The 21,891-nt window shown below is 41.4% G+C and overlaps 1 protein-coding gene across 3 annotated transcripts in view; it reads right to left on the minus strand.

Moving 5' to 3' along the window:
• scly (selenocysteine lyase) overlaps positions 1-21,343 on the minus strand; it is a 53,241-nt gene extending 31,898 nt beyond the window's left edge. The window contains exons 1-6 of one of the 3 annotated variants that reach the window (XM_072255718.1): positions 20,717-21,342; positions 14,615-14,677; positions 13,013-13,146; positions 9,066-9,175; positions 6,497-6,597; positions 2,039-2,225 (exon numbers count right to left, since the gene is read on the minus strand). In XM_072255718.1, coding sequence (XP_072111819.1) covers positions 2,039-2,225; positions 6,497-6,597; positions 9,066-9,175; positions 13,013-13,116 — 502 coding nt within the window. In that variant the 5' untranslated portion in view covers positions 13,117-13,146; positions 14,615-14,677; positions 20,717-21,342. Of the gene's footprint in view, positions 1-2,038; positions 2,226-6,496; positions 6,598-9,065; positions 9,176-13,012; positions 13,147-14,614; positions 14,678-20,716 lie in introns of all 3 variants that reach the window. The other 2 variants (XM_072255720.1, XM_072255719.1) reach the window with 2 other exon arrangements.
• Between the last annotated feature and the right edge of the window lie 548 nt (positions 21,344-21,891).

A 21,891-nucleotide genomic window follows, 5' to 3' on the forward strand; every position in this document is an offset into this window, starting at 1 on the left:
AGAAGGGATCTGAAGAATAATTTTTTTTCACCAGAAGGTGGGTGAAATCTGAAACATACTACCTGAGATGGTAGAGGCAGGTATTTATACAGTTAAGTAGTATCTATCTGGCCAAGCACATAAATTGCCAAGCCATAGTAAGCTGTGGATGAGGTGCTGGTGAAAAAGATTAATATGGATAGGTACTTCATCATGATAAGGTGGCCTGAAAGTTTCAATTGTCAACTCAACCTTCCTAAACTGCACTCCTTTATGAAGTTTGTTGACCCTTAACATTATAGGCACATAGCAAATCTTAGAGCTATTGCATTGGCGGTATTGGCAGCAAACTCTCAGACCGTTCCAGATCATTGAACTGGGCACAGAAATTTGCTTTGCATAATCAATAGGCCAATATTATGAGACTCCATTATCTTACAAGCAGAGGTCCAACATGTGGCAAAGAATGATATGTTATATGGGTAGTCAGCAAAAAATGGGCCAAAACTAATTTTTGAGTGGCATAGGTGGAAATCAGATTATTTTTTACCCATTCAATGTTTATGGAAGAACATCATTTTTCCAACCTCCACAGATGCTTATCCTGGGGAATTTGGGTGGAGGGGGGGTAAAGTAGCTGTCTGTTTACATAAAAAAGCATCTCCAGCAGTTTCCATAGAAAATGTCCAATAAAAACTTTAATTAAATAATACTTCATAGTTTTCATAGCTGTTTTTTTCCCCAAAGTATATTACCAGAAATGAACACCAATAATTAAAAATTTGATATCTTAATTCTGCTCCTTGCAACTATAAAACCTTTTGTAGGTTTTATAAAGCCTTATATGAAAACAGCTCAAGGATCCCATACCAGGTCTAAGCCAGTACAAATTCCCCAGCATTAAATGCAAAGAAAAGTCTCAGCAAGTTTGCACTCTGCCATTAGAATATTGTAGTTACTAGGTTGTGTTGGAATTGGTATTTTTATGCTTTTAATAATGCATTAGCTGAATTAATTAGCTCTAAACAAGACTGAAATTGTAGTTTCACTAACATATTTTGACCTGTATTTTTTACAATATGTGGATTTGTCTCCACCTGCTGGTAGCAAACCAGTATAGCAGTTATATAACAGTTCATCCCGTTTTCATTTCTCATTGGCTAAGTGTTAACACATGGCATAATGCTATGCCTCTTCTAAGTGGTCCTGCGCTTTTCTCAGGAATGTGCCTTTATTTCAGTATATAAGTATCAGTCTCTGCAAAACTTGCCATCCTGTCTTTGTCCTTAGTATCTTGTCTTCGTCTTTTCCTGAGATTCTTTCCTTTAGCTTCATATGCTCTGCAACTGTTCCTTTCCTTAAACTTTAAAATTGAATGATCATAGAGCAACAAGTTTTCACACATTCTTGGTCTCCTAAAATAACCTGCAGATTGAAAAATCGCTAGATCCCACGATCTGCCAATAAATTTGGGGAAACACACACAAACTGCTGTAAAGATTCAGCAGGTCAGGCAGCATCTACATAGGGAAATTTCTCACCTGCTGAGTTCTTCCAGCAGGTGAGACGTTTCTCTCCAAAGATACTGCCTGATGTTGCTTCCAATTTCCAGCATCTGCAGTCTCTCTTAAGTCAACAAATTTGGGGACTTCAGGTGCACATATATACATGTAAAGGACTGAACTTGCCAAGGTTTATCATGTAATTTGTCTAAATCTTTAGATGATGAGGGTTACATTATACCAAGAAGAAACAAAACATATCTAAATGGTTGTCCATCCTAGAGAGAGAAGAAGTTCCTCCAGTGAACAAGTCATTTTTATTTGAACATGGGAGGATATAGTCATTGATAATTTGCTTTTGCTTTTAACAAAATAATAAAGAATGAGTCAAACCAAATGGTAATGTAGCGTCACAATATAGCAGCTACATTAACTGTTCAGTGCTTTTTGCAGCCTTGCATATTATGTAATATTCACAAACTTTCCATCAATTAGCACCTTAAAGAGAGAAGCTAAACAGTACTTCAAAAAAAAAAAGACCATCAATATAGTCTCACTTGCTTTTCCCTCCTTGACCAGATTTTCCACCACCAATTGCACAGAGTCATGTTCAACATTTGATGTAATAATGTGAGGTAATGACTGAGTAATCTCTCCAAGCTCCATTCCCCCACCATTCTGTACCAACTGGTGCTGATGATCCAAGAAGTACTTGACTGCTGTATGAAAGACTAGATTATTAGCCTGGAAAACACAAACATTTTGGAACTTTAGTTGAGACTAGTTGCTGACTCGAAGTTTGGGTGTTTCAAATTCTTATCAATCTTTTGAGGAGCCAATGCATAGAAAACGAGGGTATTAATTTCAACATTTTGTATTTTTTGTCACTTTTTGGCATGCAATGTTAGATATAATGTAAGTGATAATACATTGTGCACTATATTATTAAATACAGTGGATTCCAGTTAATTTGGCCTTTGGTTAATCAGAGCAGCTGATTCTTTGGGACAACTCTTGAAGAACAAAAAATGAATCAAGAGAATAGCCGGGATTTCTTCTGTTTATTTGGGACACTATGCCCTTTAATTGGGACAGGAGACTTGCCATAAAGTTTTTAACTAGCATCAGTTGTGTATACTTGTGTGGCCATAAGACACTACACCATGCTTAGAGCAAACAGCTTTTAAGTGGCTTCAGTTGCGTGTGTTTGTGTTCAAAAAGCAGTGAGTTTTAGAACATAGAACATAGAAAATCTACAGCATACGACAGGCCCTTCGGCCCACAATCTTGTGCCGACCACGTAATCTACTCCAGAAGTTGCCTAGAATTTCCCGACTGCATAGCCTATTATTCTAAGCTCCACTTACCTATCGAAGAGTCTTTTAAAAGACCCTATCGTATCCATCTCTACCACTTTCACTAGCAGTACATTTCATGTACTCACCACTCCGTGTGAAAAACGTACCTCTGACATCTCCTCTGTACCTACTTCAAAGCACCTTAAAGTTATACCCCCTCGTGATAGCCATTTTAGCTCTGGGAAAAAGCCTCTAGCTACCCACACAATCAATGCCTCTTATACGAGCGGTGATTGATAAGTTTGTGGCCTAAGGTAGGAGGAGACAATTTTAGAAAACCTAACACATTTATTTTTCAACATAGTCCCCTCCTACATTTAAACACTTAATCCAGCAGTCATGGAGCATACGGATCTTGGACCTCCAGAAGGTGCCCACAGCAGGGGTTATTGATAAGTTTGTGGCCTAAGGTAGAAGGAGATGAGTTATTAACTTCAAACTTTCTGCATAATCACTCAAAGAGTTGAACTGCATGTGCATGTAACGAGAGCTGTATAACTCATCTCCTTCTACCTTAGGCCACAAACTTACCAATCACCCCTTCTGTAGGCACTTTCTAGAAGTCCAAGATCCGTATGTTCCATGACCGCTGGACTAAGTGTGTAAATGTAGGAGGGGACTATGTTGAAAAATAAATGTGCTAGGGTTTCTAAAATTGACTCCTCCTACAGATCACAAATTTATCAATCACCCCTCATATTCCTCTAACAGGTCACCTCTCATTCTCCAGCACTCCAAGGAGAAAAGGCAAAATTCACTCAACTTATTCTCATAAGGCATGCTCTCCAATCCAAGCAACATCCTTGTAAATCTCCTCTGCACCCTCTCTATAGCATCCACATCTTTCCTGCAATGGGGCGACCAGAAATGAACACAGTACTCCAAGTGGGGTCTAACCAATGCCTTATATAGCTGTAACATTACCTCATGGCCCTTGAACTCAATCCCACGGTTGATGAAGGCCAACGTACCATACACCTTCCTAACAACACTGTCAACCTGTGCAGCAGCTTTGAGCGTCTTATGGACATGGACCCCAAGATCTCTTCTACACTGCCAACAGTTTTACCAGTAATATTATATTCTGTCTTTAAATTTGACCCTCCGAAATGAACAACTTACTAACCCACCCTTCTACTTCCTCATCGAGGTCATTTATAAAAATCACAGGAGGAGGGGTCCCAGAACAGATCCCCACGGAACACACTGGTCACTGTTCTCCATGCAGAATACGAACCATCCACAATCACACTTTGCCTTCTGTGGTCAAGCCAATTCTGGATCAACAAAGCAAGATCTTGTTGAATCCCATGCATCATTACTTTCTGAATGAGCCTCACATGGGGAATCTTATCAAATGCCTTACTGAAATCCATATACAGTACATCCACTGCTCTACCTTCAATGTGTTTTGTTACATCCTCAAAGAATTCAATCAGGTTTGTAAGGTATGACCTACCCTTGACAAAGCCATGTTGACTATCCCTAATCAGATTAAGTCTCCAAATGCTCATAAATCCTGTCTCTCAGGATCTTCTCCAACAACTTACTCACCACTGAAGTCAGACTCAATGGTCTATAATTTCCTCGGTTATCTCTACTCCCTTTCTTGAACAAGAGAACAATGTTTGCAGCCTTCCAATCCGCTGGTACTTCTGTCCCTATTGATGATGCAAAGATCATTGCCAGAGGCTCAGCTATCTCCTCCCTTGCTTTCTACAGTAACCTGGGGTACATCGCAACTGGTCCTGGTGACTTACCTAACTTAATACCTTTCAAAAGCTCTAGAACTTCCTTTCTTAATGCCTATACACTCAAGCATTTCAGTCTGCTTTAAGTCACACCTACAATTGCCACAGTCCTTTTCACTGATGAACACTGAAGCAAAGTATTCATTAAGTATCCCTTTTGTTGCTATTAGTTGATGAGAAAGAAGCAGTAAGACAACTCAGAATTGTTTTGCTCACTGTGGGTTCAAGCTTTTAGGTTTGGAGATGCCAGACAAAACTAGCAGAGAAAATGAAAAGATTTCACTATTTCAACAATTTAGGAACTACAAAGAACATGAAAGTATTGACAATTATCTTGAATGTTACAATGAAGATGAAGATTTGGATGACGCAATTGTCGAAAGCATTGCATGAAGGCAGTTCATTTATCTGCATTAGGTGTCTGCGCTGATTTTGTTCATTTAGTCAATCAAAATATGACATACTGTACATTGAATAAATTCTTCTGTCAATAAATGTGGGTGGCCATCCATTGTGTTCGACAATGATAGGAAACCTGTGAGTGAAACTTTTTAAAGTGGAAAAGCTGTTGTACTGGGACAGTTTCCTTCTCTTGACCTCGGAAGTCCGGGTCCAGTAGCACAAACAAACATCACAACTGAGGTCTCCGTTGGTTGCAGAGGGTGACCGTGACTCCTTCTGTGCTTTGTCATGACCTTCGCTTTCCACAGATCGTTGCATAGCCAGCTTCCTGGCCGTTGGATATCACTGTAAGTTTCATCCACTCAGTCTGCCGGAGCTGACTTTGCATTCTAGAACAGGCATCTCCCTATTTCACTGGTGTATGTGGCTGCCGGCTACCCTCACCTGGTTTAGCCTGCCTGTTGAAGCAGTACTCCAACATGCCCATACAAAAAGATCTTTAATGAGAATCTTAAATGAGGGGGAAACTTAAATTCCTGGGCCAGGTCATCAGAAAGGGAGAAATAGAATGTCTTTCATTACAAGGGCATATGTTTGGGAAACGCGGTAGAGGAAGGCAAAGAAGAAAATATATGGACACTGTGAAAGAACTAACAGATCTAACTGTGCGAGATATCATTGACACTGTGAGGGATCGTTCGATGTGGAGTGCCATGATCGCCCAAGCGTGTAACGCGCAAGGCACATGAAGGAGAAGTTGAAGCAGTGTGGCCGCGCTCAAAATTTGGAGCTAGAGGTGACAGCCGAGAGTCTGATAGGGACCAAAAGTCCCCATGGAATGGACATGACAAGCACCTTCACCAGAGGTGCTACCCCTCCCTGGGCACCCCATACCTCGTCAATATCTATTAGGAACTAATTCGTAGTTCCAGAATACAGCAGTGGTATTGGTAGTGCTCTAATTTGTTCCGTGTTTCACTTAAATTTGTTACTCAGTTAAACAATAGTTTATCTTTTTTTATACCTTTTTGGCTCTTGTCATGAACCTTTGCCTAATTGGAGCAGCCGCTTAATTGAGCTAAAATGTACTGGTTACTATGTGTCCCAATTAACGGGAATCCACTGCATTCCTATTTGAAAAGTTCTCTATTCAGAGAAAGCCTTGTTTGAAAGGACTTTCAACACAACACCAAATGGACTAAGCTCACTGCAAAGAGGATTTATAATTAAGCACAATTATCAATTACTCAGGATAATCAATGCCACATCCATCTGTGTTGGAACCATACGCAGATTAGATGTTTATGATATATCCATGCCTTGTACAACAGCCATGGAATTTACTCTCTGCTTGATGGGGATAAGATGGGTGCTTGCTGTTTGAGATGGGGTGTGAACTAGGGTGAGAGATGGCAGAGGTGGAGTGAGTTATCTTTGAGTGGCATTTGAGAGTGAGAGTCCCTGAATGCATTTACAATACGTTGGTATACAAGAGTATTCTTACCTCAGTTCCACCAGAAGTAAAAATTATATCTTGTGGGCGACCTCCAACCATCTGAGCTATGGTTTCCCTTGACCAATCTATCCATTCTTTGGCTTTCCTACCTAGTAACAAGAAAAATAGTTGCAAGAACTTGTCTTTAATTTTTAAAAGTAGAACATATTCTGATTTGCAAGTTTAAATAGCATAAGATGTTAACCAACAACTTCAAAAATTTCTGTTTTCTTAATGTGTTTTCCAGCTTCAATGACAACAGTGGAATGAGAAAGTAAAATGGCCAGGAATAAAAAAAGGACCATCTATTTTAATGAAGGAGCTCTCAGAAAAAGAAAAGCATCTTATACTGCAGTGGGCTTTCTAGAGTTAACCATTGTTTAAAGTAGATGATTTGTGAAGAGCATCTATGGAAAGTTTTTAAATCAGCGTTGAGGATAGTAACTGCAATATCACATCTAGCAAGAAGTCAGGATCTCATAGGGTATTCTGTGCATCAAAAATTTTGTACTTGTACACTTTTATGAAAAGATCTTTCTCTCCGGTTAAAAGTGACTAAAAGGACAAGTCAAATTTTACCAGTGCCCATTTTATTAAAAAATATTGCAGTTTCCCTCAAAATTATGAGGAAGTTCCAGATAATCTTGACGGAAATTATTGATGGCGACAGAATATTTTGCACTTCAAGACTGCTTTATTCAGGTCACTGCCCTGAACTTCTTATACGTGCAAAATAAAAGTGAATATGGCAGTCCTATGGTTTTCAAAGTAAGTAATAGCATTTGCACAATTGGTAATTAGTGTAAAAAATCAATTATATGAATCAAATATGTCTAAATTCCAGTCAGTTATGCACTACTGGCATACTTTTTCAGAACATGTTCCTAGTTTTAAAATATATTAGTTTATTTATGGAAAAGGTAACGTACATCAAAATCAGACTAAAACGGCTGAACATAAAGGGCTGATGGGCTGCCTTATTCTACTATATGTATTATATCGAGTCAAAGAGCACTACAGTACAGAAACAGAGCAACATTAGCTGTGCTTCAGTCCTCTGGCATCTCACCTGTTGCCAAGGATATTTTACTTACCTCTACCAGGGTTCCTGCAATTTCTGTACTAGCATCCCACAAGGTGAAAGGGGACACCATGCCAGGGACTGGGGACAAATCCATATTTTGCCTCAAAACAGCAAGCACCTTCTCTCTGTAATCCAGATACGGTACATAACCTCACTACTATCTTTCCTTAGTTTATAGACTCTGTGCCCATTTCCCGAGAAAAGAGAGCTGCAAGAAATCCATTTAAGATCTCTCTTATCTCATGCATAGATGACCTCCTTGATCTTCAAGGGACCAATTTTGTCTCTTGCTATCCTTCTGCCCTTAAAACTATCTGCAGAAACCCTTTGGGTTCTCCTTCGCCTTGTGTGCCAGAACAACTTAGTGCCTTATTTGAGCTCTCCTGATTTCCCTCTTGTGTTCTCTTGCATTTCTTATACTCCTCAAGCGCAACATTCATTCCTTGCTGCCTATACCTGCTCTGCACTTCTTTTTTGTTCTTAATCAGAACCTCAATCTCTTGAAAACCAAGGTTCACTAAACCTGTTAGCCTTGTACTTTACTCTAATAGGAAAATGCACACTCTGTACTCTCAATATTTCACCTTTGAAGGTCTCCCACTTACCAACATCTCTTTGCTAGAATACAACCTATCCCGATCCACACCCACCAGATCCTTTCTGATGCCGTCAAAATTTGCCTTTCTCCAATTTTGAATCTCAACCCCAGGTCATCCTTCTGCATAATTATTTGAAACTCATTAAGTTATGATTGCTAGATCCAATGTGTTCCCCTATACAGACTTCTGTTATCTGCCTTGTCTCGTTCCTTCTATATATTAAGTAAACTTGCCTGAACACATTTGACAAACTTTTAGTTGGAGAATCCCAGCCAATATGTGGAAAGTTAAAGTTACTTCATATCACAATCTTATTTTTCTTGTAACTGTCTGCTACCTCTCTACAAATTTGCTCCTTCAGATCAGTCCATTATGTGTTCTACAATATAATCTCATTAACATGATAAACCCCTTTCTTATTCTTCAGTTACACCCAGTAGCTTTAGTAGAAAAGCTCTCAAGTCTGTCCTGTCTGAGCACTGCTGTGACATTTTCCCTGGTAAGTAATGGCACCCCTCTGCTTTTATTATTTTCCCCCCGATCATATCTAAAAAATGGAACTCTGGCACAGTGAGCTACCAGTGCTGCTCCTGCTGCTACCAAGTCTCACTAATGGCTACAGTATCATAATTCTACATGCTGATCCATGCTTTAATCTAATCTGTGTTACCTACAAAACTCCCATTACATCGGTTTCATACACTTGAAAGCTTGGGAACATGAACTACAACCTGCTTCAAGAGATCATCAAAACATGGATTATTCAATTTCAAAGCAGAAACTCTATTTCTTTTGCCATAGATGCCTAACATCTCCAGCATTTTATGTTTTGAATAAGTGTGATCTGATACATCCTGTTAGAGGTCACATAGGTGTGTTCGTATGCACAACATACCTGGAGCATATGAACTGCTGGGATTTCCCCAGGCCTCGTGCATGGCTTCAGTAACAGTCTGGATTACTTCACTCTCCATAGGCGTAGTTGCATTATAATCCATGTAAATACTGTTTTAAATGCAAAAATATTATTTCAACTATTTCACATCCTTCAACTCATGGGACCTTAGCTCCGCTTAATGGCAAAAAGAAATGACTGTTCATATCTAAGGTTTATCACAAGCATGGATAATTACTGGTGAAAGTGGCTGCATGGGGCCATGGTTTGATTACTATTTTTTAGTCTTGCAGCCTAGATCCAAATCTATCCTAGACTGAGGAGGTGAAGCTCTCTTCCTCATAAAGTGGACTCATTTATTGAACTCGTATTTTATGCTTTCATTCCTCGCACCTCAGTATAAATCCAACAGTGATACACTAATAATGATCTCTTCTCTAAAATTCCAAATCATTCTAGGGAAGATGGCAAGAGATTTCAATCCAGTTATGTCTGGATATTTCATAGCTGAAACTGCCACATAGTAAATCTGGCTTTATTCAAGCCCAAAGAGTGGATGGCATAGGTGACACATATTTGGTGTCGCAATACATGGACAGTAGTCAGCAGTACCTGTTTGTTCGGCGAGTATAGGAAGTCAGCAAGAATCTTTAAGGAAATGATAAATGGCGCGGCATAACTCATTTGGTTGGAAAGAAGACAAAGTTAAAGCAGAAAAGCAGGAGAGTGGTCTGGTGGGTGATCGTTTCAGGAAGTTTCACAGTTGCTGTCAGATTGCTGCGCACCTTCTGGAACCTGAACTTACTTTTGACTGGTTTGGTTTCTCAATAAAGTGAAGAGTTAAAGCACGCAATTCAAATGCAAGCAGTTGGATGCATGGCTGGCAGGCTCTTCAACCTGTTACTTCAATCCACAATTTTTTGGTAACCACTTTAGCTTGGATGTCAAATTGAAAGAAGTCAGTAAGACATTTTTAGAGGTGAGTAAATAGGATATCCCTCTTTTGGTTGGAAAATTTAAAAAAAAAATAAACAAATTAGGAATTTGGAAACATATTTCATTATTAGGAAGTAGCATTACCTATTAGATAGCGTACAACTGAGATTACAAAAAGAACAGGCAGGAGATGACGCTTAATCAAAGCCAGTGGCATGAGTCACAGGGCAATAGAGACTTGGTGCAGTTAAAGTAGAAAGCAACAAATACTGGACTGAGAGTGTTGTATTTGAATACACGTGGCATAAGAAATAAAATGGACAATCTTGAAACTCAGCTACAGATTGGCAAGTATGATGCTGTTGCCATCTCTGAAACTTGGCTAAAGAATGGCTGCCATTGGGAGCTGAATGTCCGAGGATATACGGTGTATCAGAAAGATAGGTTAGTTGGCAGAGGGGGGTGGTGTGGCTCTGTGTATAGGAAATAATACTGAATCATTGGAAAGAGATGACATAGGATTAGAAGGTGAAGATGTAGAGGCTCTATGGGTTGAGTTAAGAAATAGCAAGGGTAAAAGGACCCTGATGGCAGTTGTATATAGGCCTCCAAACAGCAGCCGTGATGTTGATTACAAATTACAGCAGGAGATAGAAAAGGCATGTCAGAAAGGCAATGTCATGATAATTGTTGGGGATTTTAACATGAAAGTGGATTGGGAAAACCAGGCCAGCACTGGACCTCAAGAGAAAAACATTTGTAGAATGTCTAAGGGATAATTTTTTAGAATAGCTTTTTGTTGAGCCCACTAGGAGATAGGCTGTGTTGGATTGGGTGTTGTGTAATGATCCAGAGGTGTTAGGAGAGCTTAAGGTTAAGGAACCCTCAGGGAACAGTGATCACAATATGATCGAGTTCACTTTGAAATTTGAGAGGGAAAAAATAAAATCTAATGTATCGGTATTTCAGTGAAATAAAGGAAATTACAATGGCATGAGAGGGGAACTGGCCGAAGTTGACTGGAAAGGGACATTTGTAGGAAGGACAGCAGAACAGCAATGGCTGAAGTTTCTGCAAAAAATGAGGGAAGTGCAAGACAGATATATTCCAAATAAGAAGAACTTTTCAAAGGGAAGACAAGGGAAGTGACCGTGGCTGACAAGTGAAGTCAGAGCCAAAGTAAAAACAAAAGAGAGGGCATACAAGGAAGTCAGAGGTAGTGGGAAGATAGAAGATTGAGGAGCTTTTAAAAACTTGCAGAAGGAAACTAAGAAGGTCATTCGGAAAGAAATGATGAATTATGAGAGGAAGCTGGCGACTAATATCAATGAAAACTCTTAAGGATTTTTAAGTATATAAAGGGTAAAAGAGAGTCGAGGGTAGATATAGGACCAATACAAAATGACACTGGAGAGACTTAGATAGTTTAGTGGAATGGGCAAAGAAGTGGCAAATGAAATACAATGTTGGAAAGTGTATGCACTTTGGTGGCAGACTATTATTTAGATGTGTAGAGAATTCAAAATGCAGAGATGCAAAGAGAATTGGGCGTCCTTGTGCAAGATACCCTAAAGGTTAACCTGCAGGTTGAGTCGGTTGTGAAGAAGGCAAATGCAATGTGGCATTCATTTCTAGGGGTATAGAATATAAGAGCCAGGATGTGATGTTGAGGCTCTATAAGGCACTGTGAGACCACACTTGGAGGATTCTGTGCAGTTTTGGGCTCCTTATTTTAGAAAAGATATACTGACATTGGAGAGGGTTCAGAGAAGATTCACGAGAATGATTCCAGGAATGAGAGGGTTACCTTATGAGGAATGTCTGGCAGCTCTTGGGCTGTATTCCCTGGAGTTCAGGAGAATGAGGGGGGATCTCATAGAAACATTCCAAATGTTAAAAGGCCTGAACAGATTAGATATGGCAAAGTTATTTCCCATGGTAGGGGATTCTAGGACAAGAGGGCACAACTTCAGGATTGAAGGACGTCCTTTCAGAACTGAGATGCGGAGAAATTACTTTAGTCAGAGGGTGGTAAATCTGTGGAATTTGTTGCCACGAGCGGCTGTGGAGGCCAAGTCATTGGGTGTATTTAAGGCAGAGATAGATAGGTTCTTGATTAGCCAGGGCATTGAACGGTATGGGGTGAAAGCAGGGGACTTGGGATGACAGGATGAAGTGGATCAACCCATGATTGAATGGTGGAGCAGACACGATGGGCTAAATGGCCTATTTCTACTCCTAAATCTTATGGTCTTATTATTAATTCCATACTTCCCTGAAAGTAGCAAGGAATGGTAAAAAAGGTGTATGGCATGATTGCCTTCGTCACTAGGGGCCTAATCTATACAAGTCAGTAAGTCATGTTGCAGTTGTATAAAACATTGATTAGGCCACCCTTGGAGTATTGCATGTGTGTTGGTACCCCTAATACAGGAAGGATATGAAAACTTTGGAGACAGTTCGGAAGAGATTTGCTAGACCAGGATGTCGCCTGGGTTAGAGGATTTTAGCTATAAGGAGAGGTTGGTCAAAATTGGATTGTTTCCTCTGGAACACTGGAGAGTGAAGGAAGACCCGATAGAAGTTTCTAAAATTATGAGACGCACAGATAGACAAACAGAATCTTTTCCCAGGGTAAAACTGTCAAATACTAAAGGGCAGAGCTTTCAAGTAAGAGGCAAAAAGTTGAAAGGAGACATACTGTGCTTTTTTTTTTAAATACAGAATCTTGTAGGTGTTTAGATGTGCTGCCAGAGCGGGAATGGAAGCAGATACAATTGTTCAAGAGACTTTATGAATATACAAGGATTGTGAGGGTATGGATCATGAAGGAAGGACAGATTAATTTAACTAAGCATTATGCTGACACAGACATTGTGGGCTGTAGATCCAGATCCTATGCTGTAATGTTCAAACTTCTATTGTAGATATATATTAATCCGATTTCACTGCGTTCCTTTTGCCTGATCACACAGCAATTCCCCACAGTATTTCCCTATGATCATACTTACTATTCAGACGAGGAGTTAGGTACTTTCTGCATTCCTGCCATCTTTTGACAATCTTGACTAAATAATGGTACATCTGTTGTCATGATGCATGCATTTGATTGCATCGCTTAGCACTTCATAGATAACTCAAACTGCTGCAAAACACATGCAAAAAGTCAAATCCATAAACCACAGTGAATTATTTACAAAATGATAAAAATGCTGATAAAGTAACTGATACTATAAACACAGGTTTTGATAGAAACTTTTGAGCTCAGCATGTCCAGTGAACAGCTAGTAAGAGGTTTCATTAGCTGCCTCCACATGTAACGACAAAGCCCAGAATGCTGTTGCAAGGTTGAAGCATGTGAAATCAGACAGCAGTAGCAAGTTAATAATTTGTCTTGGCTGCCTCCTATCATCCACATCATTACAGGTACCAATCTTCAACAAATTCAATATATCACTTGCAATATCATAAACAGTATATGAACTGGATATAACAAAGTCAATGAACTGTGACAATGTTCTTGGCTGAAGATTAGCACAGGATATTGAAACAATCAAAAACAGAAAATTGTTTTCATGTATCCCATTCTCATGCAGTAAGCCAAAGGACCTGTTTCTATGCTGTCAGACTCTGTGATGACAGGGTGTCCAGTTCCATTCGCAATTTGTAACAGACATTGCACAAGTACAGTTCATTCAACCCAAATGGTCTCTGCTAGTGGCAATGCCCCACAAGCTTCCTCTTGTCTTTTTTATGTAACCCTACTAGTATAACTACTTTCTTTCTCATGTTAGTCCACTCTCTCCTTAAAAGCATCAGTTATATTTGGTTCAAGCATTTCCTGTTCCCCATTTTCCAGTGTTGTTGGGTAAAAAAGTTCTCAATTCTCTGTTGGATCTCATTGTGACTTTCTTATTCCAACAGCCCAAAAACAAAATTTTAAATAAGAAATGAAAAGAGATGGAAGATCAGGAACAGCTATGGGCTTGTATCAGTATGCTGTATTAATAAGTTCTGAAACACGTAGTTTTAGATTTTGCCACAAAATCAATAGGAAAGATTTCCAATTCATGAATTTTGCCAAGTGCCAAAATGCTCTCAATTTTCCAGCAAATCAACTGGAAAAAAAAGCTTTTCTGATACTGAAATCTTCAAACAGCCAAAGCAGTCTCAGCTTACCATCCTCCTGAACAAAGACCACATGTCAAACTTTAATAAAACCCCTGAATAAAGATCAGTTCATTGAGACAGGGTCCCCAGCAGGGTAAGGGATCTGCAAGCAGCCTGTGCATCTACTTCCCTTCTTCCATGGTCTTCTCAAAATGTTTACCTGTCTATAGGAAAATCATCAATGACATAAAAAACAATCACTCTTCTACTTGAACAGTTTCGCTGAGAAAATAACCATTTCTAGGAGTGACATCTATCCCAATGGGAGGTGCCATGTGTACCACTTGGGAGCAGCTCCTACATTGGAAAGTCCAAGTCCTGTTTATTGCCGTATGCACAAGTACATGCATGTACTGGCACATTGCATTAGAAACACAACATTCACAAGAAAAGTTAATTAAACATAAATTTAAAAGATATACAGAAAGAACATTGTTACGTACCCCGTAACTGGGTTGCCAAACCAGCAGAAATGGATCACTCAGTTGGAGTCTGGATTACTAGAACTAAGAAAGTTTTATTAAAGAAACAAGCAACACAGTAATCGAAAGGATAATAAATGCAATAGTTCAGCAATGGTAAACACATGTGCACAGAATTAAGATAACGAGATTAATCAAGCTCTATCGTTGTCTAGGGGTAAATGACCAGTTTCAAAGTGACACAAAGTCCAGTTCAATTTAGTTCAGTTCGCAGTAATCGTTGCCATGGCGATGGACAACGTGGGGGGGGGGAGGGAGAGACAGAACGAGAATGACTGATCATTCAAAACGGCTTCCACACACAGACCTGCGATATTGCTCACAAGCAGCTTTCGGGTGAGTCCTTTGTGATGTCACCTGAGGTCACCGACTGTGACCCCTCCTCCAGATGCGGTCGATCCTCTGCAGTGAACCTGGCACCCAAGCAAGGGCGGACACACACCGGGTTCCCGCTGATTGTACCTTTCCACCCTGTGCGTCTAAGGCGTGGTTCCGCAACCAACCTTCCAAACGACTCCCGCCGACTTGCGGGGGGGCACCGCTTCCAGGGTCTCGTTAACTCGTGGTGTCGTGTGCTCTGCCTTAACGAACCTGTCCCTTTTTATCCCCCTGCTGGGGTATCGCCTGTCCATCACTTCAGATAGTTCAGGGTTCAAAGGGGAGCCGCTCTAGACAGCTCTCTCTCCCGTCCCTTCATTACACATCTCCAGATCGCCTGTCCATCACTTCAAACAGTTCAGGGTTCAAAGAGGGAGCCGATCTTGACAATACCCAGACTGATGGCTCCTTCATTAACATCTCCAAATGGTGCTTCACTGTGTTCCTTATCTCTCCCTCCCCTGAAGACAGGTGGCAGACCAACTGCTGATGCCACTGGTGCTAGCCCAGGCCAGCAAACATCTTAATTTATGTGTATTCTCGTCACAACATAATTAGAACCAAAAATAGTTCATTGTAGCACTGAGTGGTCATAATGTAGTTATAACTAGGTAGTGAATGGGGTGGTGTAGGTTGGTTCAAATATTGAATGGTTGAAGGGAAGTAGTGGTTCTTAAATGTGATTGTGTGGGACCTCAGGTTTGTGTATCTCCTACTGAAGATAGCTATGAGAAGATGGCATGGCCCGAATGGTGGGGATTTTTGTGGATAGAGATGTGCCAGTGAGGTATTGGGCCAAACCCACCCCTACAGCTTCTTACATTTCTGCTCCACCAGTTCTGCTACTAACCTAGCTAAGGGATTCTTCTTGCATTTACTAAACTTATTAAGTAAATCTATCTGTTCCGCTAAGTAATTCTAAAAGGGCGAGTTAAGTACATTAATCCATGTTGCCTTGTCTTTCACAATTATCTGGTTTCAGATAGGTTATATAGTTGTAGGGAGGGCAGGAATAGCACGAAAGATCAAATGAATGGGTGGTTGAGAAGCTGACGTAGGAGGAAGAAATTCAGGTTCTCACTGGGATGGCTTCTGACATAGGGATGAAGTGTACAAGATGGGCTGCACTTAAACTGGGAGCACAGCAATATTCTGATTAGAAGTTTCACTAATGTTACTCAGGCGTGTTTAAACTAGTTTGGTACAGAAGTGGGATCCTGAGTAGTAGAATGGTAAATGAGAAGACAGAGGAAAACACTGTAGTCAACAAGAGCAAGTGAGTAATGACCACTGGTTTAAACTGCATTTACTTAACACAAAAGCCTTAAGAGGTAAAGCTAATGAACTCAGAACATGATTGGCTCTGAGGACTAGGATATTATTGCCATAACAGAAATATTGCTGAGAGGGGCAGAACTGGCAGCTTAATGTTCCAGGATACAGATGCTATAGGCTTTACAGAGGTACGGGTAAGAGGGGCAGTTGTCTTTTTAATTAGGAATGGCATAGTAACAGAGAGGATATTCCCAGAGGTTCATCCAGTGAGGCCATAGGGGTAGAACTTAGAAACAAGGGGACGGTCACTTTGATGGGACTACCATATGAGCCCCCCATCCCCAAAATGATCAGCAGGTACTGAAAGAACAGATAAGTAGAGCAATTATAGATAGTGTATGTTTTATTTGGAGATTTTAACTTCCCTAATATTGACTAGACCATCCATCATACAATGGACTTCGAGAGGGTGGAATCCCTTAAATGTGTTCAAGAAGGGATCTTGCAGAAATCAAATAGGTAAGATTGTTTGCTGGTAAAAGGATAACTGGCAAGTAGAAAGCTTTTAAAAGTGTTCTATCAAGAGTCCAGAGGAGGCAGCATGTTCCAGCTATGGTGAACGGCAGGGCTGGCCAAGTACAGGGAAGCCTGGTTGATGAGAGATATTGGAGCTCTAGTCAGGAAACTAGCATTCATTGGATTTAGGCAATGGGGAATTAAGTCTCTCAATAGTGATAACAAGTGTAGGAATACACAAGTTGGAAATCAGGAAAGCAAAATAAGGACATGAAATGGATCTTGCAGATGGGGGTAAAGAAAATCCCAAGCATTTCTATAGATATACTACAACTGAAAGGGTGGCTAAGGAGACAATATTTAATTTTATTGTTCTTAAGCCCCTTAAAGATCAGCATGGTCACCTATATGTGGAGCCACAGGAAATGGATGAAATTTTTATGAATATTTTTCCTCAGATTTACTGTGGAGAAAATGATAGATGCTAAAGAAATGAGGGAAGTAAGTGATGATGCCTGGGATGATACATGAAATTACCAGGGAGGAAATGCTAGTCGCTTTAAAGCACATTAGGTAGATAAATCCCCAAGGCCTGACCAAATGCATCTTCAGAATTTTGTGGGAAGCTAGGGAAGAAATTGCGGAGGCCCTTGCTTCATGACTTGCTTCAAACTATGAGTGGTATAGATAGGGTAAACACAGATAGTCATTTCCCCAGGGAAGAGGAACTAAAAATTAGAGAAAATAGGTTTTAGGTGAGGGGTGAAAGATTTAAGAACGACCTGAGGAGCAACTTCTTCATGAAGCAGTCAGAGCATATAGAGAATGAGATGCCACAGAAAGTGGTTGAAGCAAGAACAGTAACAACATTTAAGAGACTTTGGTTAAGTACATATATAGATGTTTAGACAGATACAAACCAAACATGGGAAAATGGTATTATCTTTATGGGCATCATGGTTGACATGAATGAGTTGGGCTGAATGGTCTGTTTTCAACCTGTATTACTTTATAAAAATTCTGGCCATTTGAAAAAATTAAAAAGCACCAGTAGGAGAAAGTTGAATGCTGAATTTAAGTTTAAAAATTCAATTTTGGAATCTGAGTATCACTGGGAAGGCCAGCATGTTTTGATCATCCCTAACTGCCCTTGGTGAAGGTGACAAACAAAAGAAAATCTGCAGATGCTGGAAATCCAAGCCACATACACAAAATGCTGGAGGAACTCAGCAGGCCAAGCAGCATCAGTGGAAGAGTACAGTTGACGTTTCGGGCTAAAACCCTTCAGCAGGACTGGAGAAAAAAAAGATAGAGTAGAGTTAAAAGATGGAGGGGGGGGAGGGAGAAACACAAGATGATTGGTGAAACCAGAGAGGGAGGGGTGAAGTAAAGAGCTGGGACCTTCCAGTTGAGGCCGCACTTCACCTGTGAGACTGTCGGGGTTATCTACTGCGTCCGGTGCTCATAGTGTGGCCTCCTGTCTATCGGTGAGATCCGATGTAGATTGAGAGACTGCTTTGCCGAGCACCTATGCTCTGTCCAACAGAAAAAGCGGGATCTCCCTGTGGCCTCCCATTTTAATTCCACTTCCCATTCCCATTCTAATATGTCTATCCATAGCCTCCTCTTCTGTCATAATGAAGCTGCCCTCAGGTTGGAGGAACAAGACCTTATATTCAGTCTGGGTAGCCTCCAACCAGATTGCACGAACATTGATTTCTCGAACTTCCGGTAATGGCCCCCCCTCCTCCTCTCCTTCACCATTCCCCATTCCCTTTTCTCTCTCACACATCTCCTTGCCTCCCTCATGCTCCACTCCCTTCTCTCCTATTAGATTCCCCCCCTCCAGCCCTGTACCTCTTTCACCGATCAACTTCCCAGCTCTTACTTCACACCTCCATCTCCCAGTTTCACCTCTCACCTGTGTTTTTCCCTCCCCTCTCCTGACCTTTTAACTGTACTACTCATCTTTTTTCTCCAGTCCTGCTGAAGGGTCAGCTCAAAATGTTTACTATACTCTTTTCCATAGATGCCGCCTGGTCTGCTGACTTCTTCCAGCATTTTGTTTGGCGAAGGTGAGCTATCTTCTTGAACTGCTACAGTCCTTCTGCTGAAAGTCTGCCACCAGTGCCAGTGAATACTTAGATCAACAATGTTGAAGGAATGGTAATATTTCTAAGTTACCTGGGTGACAGACGTATATGTACTGTATTTTGATTTAAAAAAATTACTTTGAATTTTACAAGTTGGAAGGGGGTCTGCAGCTGCATTTGCTGCTCTTGTTAATTTTCACAATGAAACTGCAGGTTTGGGAAGTGCTACTGCAGTAAACTCGGCAACTCTGCAGTGTTCTTTATGTAAACACGAGGAACTCTGCAGATGCTGGATTTTCAAGCAACACACATCAAAGTTGCTGGTGAACGCAGCAGGCCAGGCAGCATCTATAGGAAGAGGTACAGTCGATGCTTCAGGAGCCAAAATGTGTTCTTTGTGTATTTAGTTATGGGTACACACACACACACACAAACCAATGTGCATCAGGTGGAGAGAGTGAATGTGTTTGCCAGGGTGCCAATCAAGTTGGCTGTTTTGTCTTGGAAAGTCTGCAGATGCTGAAAATCCACTCTTAGCCCCTTAAAGCATGGAGATTTAATGCTTTTCCCCAATAATAAACAATGCCTTTCTTTTATCATTTCCTGACATAATTGAACGCACAACACCGTTATTGCTTTCTTTGAACCTGATAAGTGTTGCGTGTTTGCAGCAAAGGGAACAGTCCTGCGTGACACAATGAAAAAAAGACCTATTTCATCGGTATTGCAGATATTATCTGCACAAAACAATTGAAGCTACTTGGGGAGTTCTGTAGATTTCCATGTTTACACTATCAGCAGTACCTTTTCTTGAATTTACTGTAGTGCATTTACTGTACGGTTGTTTCCTTCGCGACAACCATAGACTGCTTTAAAATCTTAGTGACCCAGCTTTTTAGCGAGCTTCTCTGACGTTTTTTAATATTGGTCCCACGATTTCCACACCTCCAGTTACAATGGAAACCCACTAATTGATGGCCTCTTCAACATCTGGATTATCACGCTTTCATCGTTGGGATGTTTCCTGATATCCCTGTTAGCCCATTCTTCTCACAGTTTATCTTGCGGATGTGGAGTTCAGCACTCCAGTTATCTCTGTCGGCTGATAACTGGTGTTAGGCGGATGGTCCAGCAGGGTAATTTTTACGGCTATTGTCAAATCTTTTTGTGGAACGTCGGCAAGGGTCTCAAATTTGTTTTAAAGTGAAAATAAAAGCAACATATAAAAAAATCACTGCTTTTTGAATCAGCGTCCTTCGGCCTAAATGGTAACTTAACACAAGCATACGCAACTGTTTGCTGGAAGCACATTACTGACCGTCTCCCGCAACAAATGGGTGGCATAATGTCTCCAAACAAACGGAGCGAATCCTGGCTAATTTCTCGATTTGTGTTTGTTCTTTAAGAGTTGTCCCAAATAAGCTCCTGCCCCAATTCATCGGAATCCACTGTATATTGACGCTAAAATACTGCCGATCGTATGGATCAAGCCTTTGAACTATAAGCACTTTATAGGCTTTAGAGTAAAGTTGCAGCTTTCGAAATGAGCCATCAGACAAATTAGTGTTTTTGCCCCCTCTAGTTAACGGAGCTAAGAATTCACTTAACGGTGCAGCCCAGGGGGTTTAAAAGATGTTTTAGAGCCGTGTTTGTAGGAGGCCCGTACCGGTCCGGGAAGCCTGCGCAGCCACAGCCCGTCACCATCACAACCACTGGACAGTGCCCAGGCGGCAAGGCCTGTCAACTGCAAATCCACACGCACGTCAGTTCACTGCTGCCCCAGCCTGTCAGGTTTACTCACTCGTTACTGTCCGGCTTGATCCGCAGCTTTTCCCGCTCAACACCATGCCAGCAGACTACAGGGACAAGATTCTCGGCCCGCCCTCCAGCAGGGCGCAAGCGCGTTCGCCTTCCGTGACAGCACCATCAAGGGCCGGGATGAGGAAGCCGCTGCAACCCGCAGGCAGCTGTCGCGGAGCTGCTCTGTTGGGCCTTGCGGTTAGAGGTGGGGATGGACACTCGCATCATGGGTGAAAACTTATGGCGGCACCGACACTCCATGCACGCTGGTGAGAGAGAGGAGCGAAGAAACGCGGAGAGTTCGTGCTCAGATGCTACTTAAGGATCTACTTGAAGGAAGTTCAAGGGCCGTGGTACCGGTTGGAAATAGAAAAGATGTTAAGAGATCCAGGTAAGAATATAGCGTTATTAGAAAAGTCACGTGGAGCTCATCTTGCCGCTGCTGAGATTGTCCTGCAATGTTCTCAGTAGTGCATAAGAGAAACCTGGTCATATTCCCGTTCATGACCAAGTACTTTGTGACAAGCAATACCAGCCCCTTCTAAGTCACACACATCAAAGTTGCTGATGAACGCAGCAGGCCAGGCAGCATCTCTAGGAAGAGGTACAGTCGACGTTTCAGGTCGAGACCCTTCGTCAGGACTAACTGAAAGAAGAGCTAGTAAGAGATTTGAAAGTTGGAGGGGGAAGGGGAGATCCAAAATGATAGGAGAAGACAGGAGGGGGAGGGATGGAGTCAAGAGCTGGACGGGTGATTGGGAAAGGGGATATGAGAGGATCATGGGACAGGAGGCCCAGGGAGAAGGAAAAGGGGGAAGGGAACGCAGAGGATGGGCAAGGGGGATAGTCAGAGGGAGAAAAAGGAGAGAGAGAGAAAGAAAAATGCAAACAACAGGAATTCTGCAGATGCTGGAAATTCAAGCAACACACATCAAAGTTGCTGGTGAACGCAGCAGGCCAGGCAGCATCTGTAGGAAGAGGTACAGTCGACGTTTCAGGCCGAAACCCTTCGTCAGGACTAACTAAAGAAAGAGTTAGTAAGAGATTTGAAAGTTGGAGGGGGAGGGGGGAGATCCAAAATGATAGGAGAAGACAGGAGGGGGAGGGATGGAGCCAAGAGCTGGACAGGTGATTGGCAAAAGGGATATGAGAAGATCATAGGACAGCAAGTCCGGG

This window comes from Mobula birostris, chromosome 4, assembly GCF_030028105.1.
Source record: "Mobula birostris isolate sMobBir1 chromosome 4, sMobBir1.hap1, whole genome shotgun sequence".
NCBI lineage: Eukaryota > Metazoa > Chordata > Chondrichthyes > Myliobatiformes > Myliobatidae > Mobula > Mobula birostris.